Genomic DNA, 13,031 nt, shown 5'->3' with positions numbered 1-13,031 from the left:
TTGCTCAGGCTGGTTTTGAACTCCTGAGCTCAAACAATCCGCCCGCCTCAGCCTCCCAGAGTGCTAGGATTACAGGTGTGAGCCACCGCGCCCGGCTACTTTACTTATTTATCTATTTATTTGGAAATAGTTTCAAACTTACAGAAAAGTTCCAAGAACAGTACAAAGAATATCAATGTATCTTTTATCCATATCACCTACTATTAACATTTTGCCCCATTTGCATTCTGTGTGGTTTTTTTTGCTGAATGATCTGAGAGTAAAGTTGCATATTTCATGGCCTTTACCCCTAAATACTTCAAGGTGTATTTCCTAAGAATAAGGATCTTCCTTACATAACCATAGTACAGTTATCAATAGCAGTACATTTAACACTGATATACAATACTTTAACTTATCATCATATTACAGTTTTGTCAATTGACCCCAACATCCCTACTCACTATCAGAGCCATCATCCTGTAGTTCTAGAGGTAGCAGTGCCTTCTCTTCTCGGGCCTTCTGAGAGCTACCAGCTGGGGTGCTGACCTTTCGAGGTCTCAAGCTCTTGAGAGGCTCCTAGGGACAGATTGGAATTAGACACCACGGAATAGAAGATAAGGAGAAAGAAGATGAGCATCTTTATAAGAGAAAACTAGCATTGTAGGAAATGGGACTGGTATGGGGAGTACTGACACCTGATGAAAGGAAGAATAGAAATTAAGGAAATCCAAGAAAACCAGGATTCCCTATGCACCTTATAGGCTTTGGTGACTACTCGGCGCTTCCTTCTTGGCTCTTCTGCTTCTCCATCACTGGATGGTTCGTCCCCTTCATCGATGTCGAAGTCAGAGTCCACTTCATCTTCTGTGTCTGACTGGTCCCCTTGATACTCGTCGTCTCCTGATTCCTGAGGACACAGGGAGATGAAGGCTGGCATTGGAATCATTCATGTCCCCTCAGGAGGGATAGAATCTTCATTTTCCTGATAAGGGCTGCCATACTCTACTTCCCAATCCAGCCCTTCATATTCCTCAGGCAAGACGCCTTTCCAGCTGATGGCCTTTGGTTCTAGCACCACCACTACCACCCACTTCCAACACTAACTGATTGCCCTTTACCTGCGACATACTGTGTTAAGTACTGGGGAACAAAAAGGATACGGTTTGTTCTTTAGAGGGCTCACAGTCTAGTGAAGGGGACAGGAAACAATCTTAAAAAGTTTAAACACAATATATAAAGTAACAAATGGCAATAAAATGTTACAGGAGATCAGGGGAAGAGGCATACTTGCTATGGGCTGGTGGTATGAGAAGATCTAAACCCTTGACTTTCATTCTTTAGGTTAGGGGTCAGGAAACTTTTTCTGTTAAGGGCCAGATTAAAACAGTGGACCAGCTTTGGCCCACAGGTTGTAGTTTGCTGAATCCTGCTTTAGACTCTAAAGGATAAAGAGGACTTGAGCCATAGTTTAAAACACTGGTAGTATTTAGACAGCCAAGAGGGAAGGGGGAATCACAGGCAGATAGAGTAGCAAGAACAAAGGTGCAGAAACAGTAAAGTGTACAGTATATTTATGGAATAAGGATTTAGACCTAAGTAAAGTAAGTTTATCTCTGGCAAGATGCCTCCTTTTTAGCTGACTGCCTTTGGCTCCAGCATAGCCTCCTTCCAACATAGATGCCTTGTAGAATCTTAAGATCTGAAAAGAAGGTTGCATTGGTTTATGGAGAAACTTAAATGCAAGGCTAATAAACTTATGATTTTAACCTGCAGGCCGGTGACTCTCTATCTTCTCCATCTCCTTACTTGTCCCAGAGTTACTAATCATTGTTGAGGCAAACTAAAGTTACTGAGAGAAAAATGTGTCATTCCTCAGGTGTGTTGGGACAGAAAAACAGTTGAGTACTGGTACTATGTATAATGGAGAGCCACCGAAGATTTGGAGGAGGGGTAACAGTATGTACAAGCGGTATTTCAGAAAGCTCTGGAAGTGGATAGGCTAAAGAACCTGAAGTACAGCCTAGACTTGTGAGGTGATACAGGTTAGGGCTAGAATGGTAGTCACACTGGAAAGAAAACCAGAAAAAGCACTTGGGGGAGAGGGAGTCAACTGGGCTGGGTGGCACCTCAAACATGTGGCTCTCTCTTCAACCAACGATGCAAATTAACAGGCTAATCTTTGTACACACGCTGTCAAAGCAAGCAAATAACACAGATGGTTGACACTCTAGGCCAGCCAGAGTTCAATCTTGCACTGATGACCATCATTTCCTCCCAGCTGATGTTTGTGAAAGACAGCCTGGGAACACATTAATCCTCTTGGCTCTAATCTGGTACTAAGCCATATCACCAGAGGGTAGCAGATCAACCACACATTAGCTTAGTGCCCAATCAAAAGGCTTTTGCTAAATTATGGATTTACTACCATTGCTTTGGCTTTTATTGAGAGTCATTAATAGGCATGACTAGATAAGAGAATGTTTTTATATCATCTATGAAACCCATTACTTTATATACATCTTATATAATGATGTAATGATAAATTTTCCCTAGGATTTAATGCTGAATAAGTTGTCGCTCTTGAAGAATGTGTATGTTTTTTTCTTACTAAAAAAAGAAATACAGAGTTTGGCTGCCAGGAAGCTCACAGCTAAATTTAATATCAATTGCTATTACCATTTTAGCTTAGGTTCCTGGTACAATTACTTCTGATCTGTCTCTATTTTTACTGTTTCTACTTTTTGTTTATATTGTAAGCCTCCTTAAATCCTTTTTGGAAGCATGAAGGGTACATATTAAATAACGACTCGTAAAATGACAAGAATAGGAAAATGGCCTTGGAGGAGGGATGAGAAAGTTCTATTTTAAACTAGTTGGTTAGGGCTGTGTAAGTAATGACTCCCAGTCAGTCATCAAGTCCTGTGGCTTCTATTTCTTTAATTTCTCTTGAACCCTCCTGTCCATGTTTCTCTATCGTCACTGCCCCCTTCAAACCATTCTCATTACAGAATATTTTTTCTAAAGTACAAATTTGATCATGGAACTTTGGTGACTCTTCTTTCTTCTGGATGAAAAGCAAAATTCCTTAACATGGCTGGCTCATGAGGCCCTACAAGATCTGGCCTATGCCTACTCCCTCCAGCCTTACCAATCTTTATTCTCCATGCTCTGGAGAATAACAGTAGACTTGCAGGTGCCAGACGAGGATCTCAATGCCTTTACACTCTGCCCCACCCCCTGCATGGCCTATCCTTTTTCCTCCCCCTGCTTTTCATCTAGCCAAGAGCTATTTGTCATACTGCCCTCAGCTTAAGCATCATCCCCCTGGGGATGCTTCTCCCGACCAACAACTCTGATTCACATGTGTTATGTATCACCCTATGTTTACCTCTGGTTTTAGTCCTTATCACACAGTATTTTAACTGACTGTTAACCCAACCAGTTCCCCCACTGGGGTATGGAACATGTAAGGACAGAGCAGTGTTTTTAATATTCTCTGTTTCCCCAGAACCAATCACAACCTATCACCGATGGCATGCTCTGGGTGCTCAACACATATTTAATAAATAGATAAATTCAATCAACAAAAATTTAGCAAGTGCCAGCCCAGTCCAGACGCTGAACGTATAATGTTGAACAAAACAGATCATCTCTAACTTTATAGACTTTACATTGCAATAGGAAAATATAAACAAGTAATCAAAACAAATCTTAATTACAAATTGAAATATGTTCTATGAAAGAAATAAACGGAGACTTTTTTAGGATAGTCAAGGAAGGGTTATCTAAGAAAACATTTACATTGAAATTTGAAAGCTGAAAAAAAGGAGTGGGCTAAGCTCCTCTACTTCTGGAGCAGTTCCTTTCTATACCTTAGCTGAATAACCTGCCAGTGAGCCAAAGAGTATACGTACACCGAGTGACTACCATGTGCACTGCGTAATGTTAGACGTCAGAAGTGCGGAGAGAGACGCAACTAGAGAAGTACACAGTAGGTTTCTGCCATACTCTGGGGTACCTTCTGAGAGCTTCTTCCCTAACCCCTCCAACCCCATCCAGGGCTCCCCCTCCTGGAAATCCACTGTATCTCCCCGACTCGCCCACCCCATCTCCAGTATCAGCTTCCAGAGCGCCTCTCCATTCCCCGCCCCCTTCTTCTTTGTCCGGGGTTTCTCCCTTCAGGACTCCTCTTCGTTTCCTTCCCTCCCTTTTCCTGGGCCCAGCTCTTGCCTCTGTGAAACCCCCATAAGTCGTCTGGTAGAACTCATCTTCCTCCTCTGCCTCCAGGAGCCCAGAAAGACGATTCCCAGCGGTCTTCCGGGGGGCCCGGCCCCCAGCCAAACTCATACCGCCTACCAAGACTGCGCCGCCACCAGCAGCTCCTCACCCAGCTCTGTTCTCGGAGCTCGGCGCTCGACACCACTACCTGCGGGTGGCCGCCAGCGGCGGAAGTCGAGCGTCCACAGGCAGAAGCAGTAGAGTGTCGAGGGGCTCCTAGTTCCACCCTTTGTGCCTTCTTCACTCTTCAGTCCCGCCTCCTGCCCTGGTACCTGGCCATCTGGCTTGCTGAATAGGCCATTCGGTCACAGGAGGACCCCGCAGCCCTAAGTCCAGAATTTGTGAGTCAGCAAATTTTCTTTTAGAAGAGGTCATTTTCCCTCTTCTCCAGTCCGTTTTCTACTCTGCTGCCAGTAGGAACCTTTCTAAAAACCCAGACTTTGTCACTCCTCTCCTCAAAATTTTTTTGCCATTATCTACAGGATAAAGTCCCAAATCCTCGAGGCAGAAAGCATAGTACTGTGGTTAAGAACACAGCCTTGGACATTTATCCAAAGGAAAGGAAATCATAACATGGAAGAGATGTATGTACCCCCCTGTTTATTGCAGTGCTGTTCACAATAGCCAAGATATGGAATCAACCTAGGTGTCCACTAACAGATGAATGGATTTAAAAATGTGTTATATATATACAATGGGATACTATTCAGCCATAAAAAAGAATGAAATTCTGTCATTTGCTGCAACATGAATGGAACTGCAGGACATTATGTTAAGTGAAATAAGCCAGGAACACGCAGCTCATGCCTGTAATCCCAGTACTTTGGGAGTACGAGGCAGGGAGGATCACTTGAGGCCAGGAGTTCCAGACCAGCCTGGACGCCAGATTGAGACCCTGTCTCAAAGAAAAAAAAAATTAGCCAGGTGTGGTGGTGTATGCCAGCTACTCGGGAGGCTGAGGCTGGAGGATCGCTTGAGCCCAGGAGTTTGAGGTTGCAGTGAGCTATGCTGATGCCACTGCACTCTAGCTCAGGCAACAGAGCGAGACCTTGTCTATAAATAAATAAATAAATAGATAGATAGATAGATAACAAGTTGAAAAAAAAAAGAACACAGCCTTAAAGCCAGCCAGACCTGAATTTGAGCGTGAACCTCAAGGTCTTTTAGCTATGTTACCTTGGACAAGTTCCTTTACTTCTCTGAATCTCAGTTTTATCATCCGTACAGTGGCACTAATAATAATACCTATCTTTTATTTAAGATTGTTGAGAAGATTAAGAGATATAATCCTAGTAAACTGCTTGGCACAGTGTTTATTTATTTATTTATTTTTTCGAGACAGAGTCTTGCTTTCGTTGCCCGGGCTAGAGTGAGTGCCGTGGCGTCAGCCTAGCTCACAGCAACCTCAAACTCCTGAACTCAAGCAATCCTCCCGCCTCGGCCTCCCAGAGTGCTGGGATTACAGGCGTGAGCCACCGCGCCCGGCCAGCACAGTGTTTATTAAGCACATAGTAAACGTTTAATAGGTGATTACTAGTAACATGACATTCAAGATCTTTCATAATTTAGCCTCTCTCTGTCTTTCTAGCCTCACCTCCTGCCGGCCCCATCATTCTGTTCCAGCATCACTCTCCCAACACCCAATTCTCTGTCATGCCTCCATGCTTTTCCTTCTCCTTAGAATTCCTTTCCTTTCTTGTCTATTTGGCAAAATTCTAATTTTCCAGGACAGTGAAGTCTTTCCGAACATCTATTCCTCTCTTTCCAGGCACAGTTCTCATAATCATAGAGATCATGCCTTCTAGATTCTCTGGAATAGTTCCAATACCAAATAGTCTGCTGTACTGTCAAGATCCTGTTCCCATTTTTTATTCTGAAAATATAGTTATCAAACCATAGCCGTTATACAAACTCTATGATGGCACCTATTACATTTTATTCTAATGATTTATGTGTCTATTCCCCTCATTAGTCTGTGATCTTTTTGAGGGCAGGGGCTTTATCTTCATTCTGTGTATACCAGGAACTCTCTTAGTGCCTGAGACATAGCTGGGGCTAAATAATGTTAACTGATTGAATGAATGACTAATTGAATGAGTAAGGTACCCATCCTCTTATTCTTGCCTCTGCATTGCTCTTGCTAGTCCTCAGCCCCTTCATTATGACCTTAGGTACTGTTCTAAAACATGAAGGATGCTTTAATAAAGGTATTTGTGCATGCTCAAATGCACTCAAGTCTGTATGCATGGCCCTGTTTTGAGGTCACCAGATTGCCTCCCTTCCCGAAAGTATGTATTGGTGAACTCCCTTTTCCATTTCCTTTGGGGAACCAAGCCAACCCCTGCTTCCACATCCTGCCACGTCACCCCAGTTCTGCTATGCTTGGAATGTTACTGGGGAAGAGTGGCTTCATGACTCAGAGGGCACCCAAGGGATTGAGCGGGAGTGAAGACAGAGACAAGGTTTAGGGGGAAAAGATAGGAGACACCAGCTTCTTAAATACCCCAAGCTCCACTTTTTGAATTTTGCCTTCTTCCATTCACATATTCAAGAGCCACGTATTGGGCATCTCCTCTGTGCTAGGCACTATTCTAGATGCTTGGGATAGAAAAGTGGATAAGCTGTAATCTTTGCCCTGAGGAGTTCAGTCTTAAGAGGGAGACAAACAGGTAAAAAGACTGACATAATACAAGGCAGTAGGTGTAATAGTAGTCATTTTCTGATACACAAAGGAGGAACAAACACCCCGAAGAAGCTACATAACAGGGATTTCTTCTTTTAGGAGGGCTGAAATCAAATTCATAGATCAGCTTCCACAGAGAAGATTCCCCTGTTTGACTGTCTTGGTCACTCAGGGATTTATTTGTCTATTTCTAATTTTTGAATCAGAAACACCTTTACCTCTGACCCAGCTGACTTATTTTTAAAATTTTTTAAATTAAATCAATTTATTTTGTTTTATTATTTTTATTATTTAGAGACAGAGTCTTGCTCTGTTGCCCGGACTGGAGTGCAGTGGCACAATCATAACTCACTGTAGCCTTGACCTCTGGAGCTCAAGAAATCCTCCCACCTCAGCCTCCCAGTAGCTAGGACTATAGCCATGTGCCACCACATCCAGATAATTTAAAAAAAAATTTTGTATAGACAGATTTTTTTTTTTAATTTTTTTGAGACAGAGTCTCACTGCGTTGCCCGGGCTAGAGTGCCATGGTGTCAGCCTAGCTCACAGCAACCTCAAACTCCTGGGCTCAAGCAATCCTTCTGCCTCAGCCTCCTGAGTAGCTGGGACTACAGGAATGCACCACCATGCCCAGCTAATTTTTTTTCTATATATTTTTAGTTGTCCAATTAATTTCTTTCTATTTTTAGTAGAGACGGGGTCTCGCTTTTGCTCAGGCTGGTTTCGAACTCCTGAGCTCAAACAATCCGCCTGCCTCGGCCTCCCAGAGTGCTAAGATTACAGGCGTGAACCACCGCGCCCGGCCTGTATAGACAGATTTTTGCTATGGTGCCCAGTCTAGAGTGCAGTGCTTATTCACAGGTGTGATCCCATTACTGATCAGCAGGAAGAGTTTTGACCTGCTTTGTTTCCGACCTGGGCCAGTTCACCCTTCCCTCAGCAGCCTGTTGGTCCATCACCACCACCAGCATCCCTCAGAGGAGATCACTATATTGATGCCAAACTTAGTGCAGACACCTACTGGGCACTACAGCCCGCAACTCCTGGGCTCAAGCAATCCTCTCACCTCAGCCTAATCGCTTGGATTACAGGCACAAAACACAGCACCCAGCAACACAAGCTGATTTTCTGAAGTAACTCAGGAAATGGTAGCAACCCAATGCCTTTTCTAGAAACAAGGATAATTTATTTATTCAACAAATATTTATTTTTTGAACACCTATGAGCCAAATCTGGTGCTGAGCAGTGTGCCCCACACTAATTCCTATCCTCTTTAGTTGGGTGGGGTATAGGTACAGGCAATCATAAAATACTTCAACACTACACAATTCCACTGCTGAGGAATTACAAATGGCAGTCTAATCATTTGAAGTTTGTCTACCTTCAGTGCCCAAAGAAGGATGAATAATCCAGCAGGTGGCAGCAGGGAAACAATTATTTCCGATCTTGATGAGGGAGGGGTAGAAGGCTGAGGCAATTATGTGGGGACAGTCTATGGACGTTTGGGTCCTACGTTCTGAGGACCGAGCAGATATTTGGAAAGAAGATAACCATGACATCTTGGAGGTTGCAAAACCTAGGATTTTTTCCATTCCTCTTTATTTATTCATTCCACAAATTGAGCCCCTACTATGCACAAAGTCATGGGAGGAGCTGGAGATAACAAGAGTGAACTAATATAGTCCTTACTCTCCAGAAGCTTACAGTCTGTTCAGAGACAGGTCTTCAGATCTCCACTAGGATTCACAACCTACAAGGTACTTGATTAAAACCCAAGAGAATTAGTATGACGACTAGAATGGTAGAAATTTCTCTGTGCATCTCCATATCTCCATGCCCCTTGGAGCACAGATAATTGACAGTAGAAGGGCTTGGATGGTGGGAAGGTTGTGATATGGCCTCATGGCCTTCTGTGGTGCTTTTTTTAAAGACAGAATCTCATTCTGGTGCCCTGGCCAGAGTGCAGGAGTGCAGCAGCGACATCATAGCTCACTGTAACCTCAAACTCCTGGGCTCAAGTGATCCTCCTACCTCAGCCTCCCGAATAGCTGGGATTAGCTGGGACTACAGGCAAGCGCCACTACGCCCGGCTAATTTTTCTTTTCTTTTTTTTTTTTTATAGAGACAGGATCTCACTCTTGCTTAGGCTGGTCTTGAACTCCTGGCCTCAAGCAATCCTCAGGCCTGGGCCTCCCAAACTGATAGGATTACAGGCGTGAGCCACCGCGTCCCAGCCCGTGGTCCTTTTTGGTAGGTCTTCATTTATGCATTTATAAAATATTTACTGAACTTCGTCATTGTGCCCAGCATTGTGCTTAAGGCAAACAAAACATAGATCTATTTCGAATGTCTTTAGGAGGAAGGCAACACATGCACGCACGTTAAACCGAACAGTAAACATGGCAGTAAAATCGGAAAAGGGCTGGTAGGAGATCTTGGTGGGATATGATGTTTGGTGATATTCGACAGCTTAACATCTCTGACTTGACTCCAGTCCTTTTGTCCGAAGTTCTTCCCTGGGCTGTGAATTTGAGAAGACCGGCGCGGCCACCTCTTACGCCAAGTTCAGAGCTCTCAACAATCCTTCCAAAGAGCCGAATCGAAGCTAACCTATCGAGCCACCGTAGAGGCTGTCAGGACTGGAGCGCGCACATCTTCAACCGGTGGATTCGTTAGGGCTTCAAGGCCCCCGCCTCACGTGACCATCAGCGGCCTCCGGATTGGCTTTGCTTCTCCCCCCCCGCCTCCATTGAAGGGGTGGAAACCCTGAGAAGACGGTCGGGCGCATGCGCAGTGTCCGAATTTCCTTGGCCACCCGGAGTGGAGCGGAGGGGTTGGGCGATAAACAGGCTGTGGCTAGATTGGAGGGGGAGGGGGTGGTTGCTCCTCCGGTACTTCTTATGCCTCGTTTTTCCTTTAGGTGTGGTTTCGTCCGGATGCAGGGTCCTAGAAGCCGGCTTGAGCTTACTCCTTTGTGAAAGGGGAAAGAAGCTACTGCAGAGAGCGGTTAAAGTTTCGGAGGGGGGGCGAGACGGGCGTTTTCCCCCATGCCAGCCGAATGGTGCGGCCCTGAGCTGGTCTATAGGAGCCGGCTCGACGTGTCTGAGGGAGGCCCCTGAGGGGGCGGGGAGGTGGTCCGCAGAACGCCGGTTCTGTGAAAAGACGTGGGGAAGGTTCGATTCCGAGAAGAGGAAGAGCCGGATTGAAAGGGAGCCAGGCCGCTGAGGGGGAGGGGGCTGCCAAGATGGCGTCGGCCTCCCCTGCGCCGTCGGCGGTCGGGTCTTCATCTGAGCCCGGGGTCCCTTCCTGTGCCTCGACTTCAGGTAAGCCGGGCGGAGCGTGGGCAAGGGGCTGGTGAGAAATGTGTGATGGGAGGAAGAGCGAGACCTGTAAGGGCGCTTGTAGCTGGGAATGTCCTAGGGGGTGCCGGTAAGGAGGACAGGGGGCGGGCTTTCAAATGGCAGCGATTTCTGAACGGGCAGGGGGAGTCTGAGGAAAGGATGAGTTTAACTGAGAAAAGAGGAGATGTCGAAAACGTTGGCTATCTTTGAGGAGACGTGGTTGTGGACTTTGAGGAGGAGGGATGGAGATTGAAGGTGGGGTAGGAAGGAAACAGAAGAGAAACGGAAGGCAGTAGAGAAACTAAAGTAAATGGAGGCCTGATAAGTAGAGAGGAACTACTTGGTGTGAGAGGCAGGTAGAATCCAAGTCGATTGGGGGTTAATTGGATTAAAATGTTGATGAGAAGCCATGGGACTTAAAAGGTATTGAAGAGTTACGGGATGCTTTCGGTCCTGGGGAGTTAGGGAGTCGTGAATTTTATTGGGGAGTGGGAGTTGTTAAAGGCCGTCGTTTTCCTTAGAGACTCCCCCTAATGCGTCATTCCTTCTCACCTCGCACCCCACTCCCCAGACGCGCGTGCACTGACACACATACATACTTTCTCAAACTAACTCCTTTGGTGACTCCCATCTCTGGACTACCCAACTCTGACAAGGAATGGGAAGTTTTGAAGAGATCCTGAAGAATGTGGGAAATGAGGCTCAAAAGACTCTAAAAACAGGCCAGGCGTGGGGGCTCTCGCCTGTAATCCCAGCGCTTTGGGGAGGCCGAGGCGCGAGGATCAGTTGAGGCCAGGAGTTCCAGACCAGCTGAGCAACATAGGGAGACCCCGTCTTTACAAAAAACAACAAACTTAGCCAGACATGGTGGCGCCCCTGTAGTCCCAGCTACTTTTGAGGCTGAGATGGGGGGATTGCTTGATTCCAGGAGGTCCAGGTTACAATGAGCTGCGCTAGCGTCACTGCACTCCAGCCTGGGCGACAGAGCAAGACCCTGTCTCTAGGGGGAAAAAAAGACTCTGAAAACAGATGAGAAGAAGATGGAATGGAGTCTTGAATTGTGGTAGAGATTGAGGAAAGTGATATTGGGAATTAGGCCTGAGTAAAAGAAAGCTAGGTGGGGGCTGGCTGTAAGTGCTGTAGGGGAATATTGCATAGTAAAAGATGGACTGGAAGAATGCTTAGGGTGTATCAGGAGATTGGAACTTGGAGAAGGGAACCAGGTAATAGAGCTCAAAGTAGTTAAAAACTAATGAAGATTGAGGGAGGGCTGAGGAAGCCCACAAGAAAAGAAACAGATTGTGTGTAGGAGGGAAAATGTGTGTATGTTGGGAGGGGAGCGGATGAGTCAGAAACTGTTCTAGAGCTTCCATTAGAAATTTCTGGTGTCCCACGGTAACTGTTGCCTCTACACTGTGAATAGGAGAAGCTGCCAGATGTTGGATGCTTTACTTGAGATTTTGACATTTGCTTAGGCCTGGGATTGCATCCTTACCATTTTGAATTGGCTAAATAGAGGATTCCACGTTTTACATTCCAGCTCAGGAAATACCTAGTCACTAATATCTTCTTCATAAGCTGCAGTTTTGTTTATGTACATCTATTTTTAGTTTCTTGAGAGGTTAATTTTGCCTTTTCTGCAAAAACATTATAGGGTCAGAGCAATTCATGGTGCTTTCTAAGCGTGAAAAAGGATAAAGTAGAAGTTACAAGTTTTTTAATACAGTAGCTCCTTAATTTGAAACCTGCTCCCCCTCCCCAACCCAGGAAGAAGAATGGTTGTGAGTGGTCCTTAAGCAGACTTCTCAAGTCAGGTGTTTGCTCTGTTAGAAGCCATGGTAATCTTAAAAGAGATGTGTTTGTATTCCAAATCTGATTCAGCCACTATCTCATAGAATTACCTGCCGGACATACTGGTTTAGGAGTAACAAGGAAATATTTCTTTGTTACTTATTGATAGATGTTCCTCTTCTGTCTCTACTCCTATTTCATATGGTCCTAATACCTTTTTTGGATGTTAACTGTTTGATATTTTTGTAGGTGTTTTTTGTTTTTGTCAGATCTAGGGCTAGCAGTTAATACAGATTGTATAAATGTTTTTGTTTTCACCAGAAAGTCAAATATTAGGCTTCAGTGGACTTTGCAGTTCCTTGACCATATGTTTGTATGTGAAGTCAAGGTGTAAAAATAAATGGCTTTGAATTCCTTTTTTTTTTTTTTTTAACGTTTGTTTCTCACACCCTCAGTTCTCTGCTTCTTTGGCAAATATTGAAATAGTTGGATTAAGACAAATTCTGTTCATAAATGTACCTAAAAACATATGGAATTGTGTGCAGATACCAGAGTGTTTGACTTTTTTGTATGTGTCTTCATGTTCACTTAGGTTTGGGCTTAGTGAATTTAATAGAATTTTTCCTTTCAAGGCTATGTTTTTGAAGAGTATAAGATGTTTGATTCTGATGCAAAAAAGGCTGTTAAGAAAGGGTTTTATTTGGATTGGAGAGAGTCTTCTCTGTCTGGATGATACTAGGAGAATTAGAAAGTTGGCAGGAATAAGTGATGGTTTTATGATTTCCTAAATTGTTAAAAGCCTTCTAAGGCTAGAAATTCAAGGTGTATGTGTGTTTCAACCATCCTAAAACCAATTTATTGTTCTTTTTTTTTTTGAGACAGAATCTGGCTCTGTTGCCCTGGCTAGAGTGCCATGGCGTCAGCCTAGCTGACAGCAACCTCAAACTCCTGGGCTC

At 44.6% G+C, this 13,031-nt stretch overlaps 2 protein-coding genes across 4 annotated transcripts in view; one reads left to right on the top strand and one right to left on the bottom strand.

Annotated features, from left to right (window-relative positions):
• VPS72 (vacuolar protein sorting 72 homolog (S. cerevisiae)) overlaps positions 1 to 4,420 on the bottom strand; it is an 11,583-nt gene extending 7,163 nt beyond the window's left edge. Inside the window, exons 1-3 of the mRNA XM_012658816.1 lie at positions 4,213 to 4,420; positions 737 to 889; positions 444 to 558 (exon numbers count right to left, since the gene is read on the bottom strand). Coding sequence (XP_012514270.1) covers positions 444 to 558; positions 737 to 889; positions 4,213 to 4,329 — 385 coding nt within the window. The 5' untranslated portion in view covers positions 4,330 to 4,420. The remainder of the gene's footprint in view (positions 1 to 443; positions 559 to 736; positions 890 to 4,212) is intronic.
• Positions 4,421 to 9,745: 5,325 nt separating this feature from the next.
• The window catches only part of PIP5K1A (phosphatidylinositol-4-phosphate 5-kinase, type I, alpha), a 53,373-nt gene continuing 50,087 nt past the window's right edge, over positions 9,746 to 13,031 (top strand). For all 3 annotated transcript variants that reach the window (XM_012658768.1, XM_012658766.1, XM_012658767.1), the window contains exon 1: positions 9,746 to 10,266. In XM_012658768.1, the coding sequence (XP_012514222.1) occupies positions 10,188 to 10,266 (79 nt within the window). In that variant the 5' untranslated portion in view covers positions 9,746 to 10,187. The remainder of the gene's footprint in view (positions 10,267 to 13,031) is intronic.

The sequence above is a fragment of the Propithecus coquereli genome, unplaced genomic scaffold (genome assembly GCF_000956105.1).
Source record: "Propithecus coquereli isolate 6110/MARCELLA unplaced genomic scaffold, Pcoq_1.0 Scaffold59, whole genome shotgun sequence".
Lineage (NCBI taxonomy): Eukaryota > Metazoa > Chordata > Mammalia > Primates > Indriidae > Propithecus > Propithecus coquereli.
The sequence above is the reverse complement of the archived record's forward strand: the minus strand, read 5'-3'. Positions and strand labels throughout refer to the sequence as shown.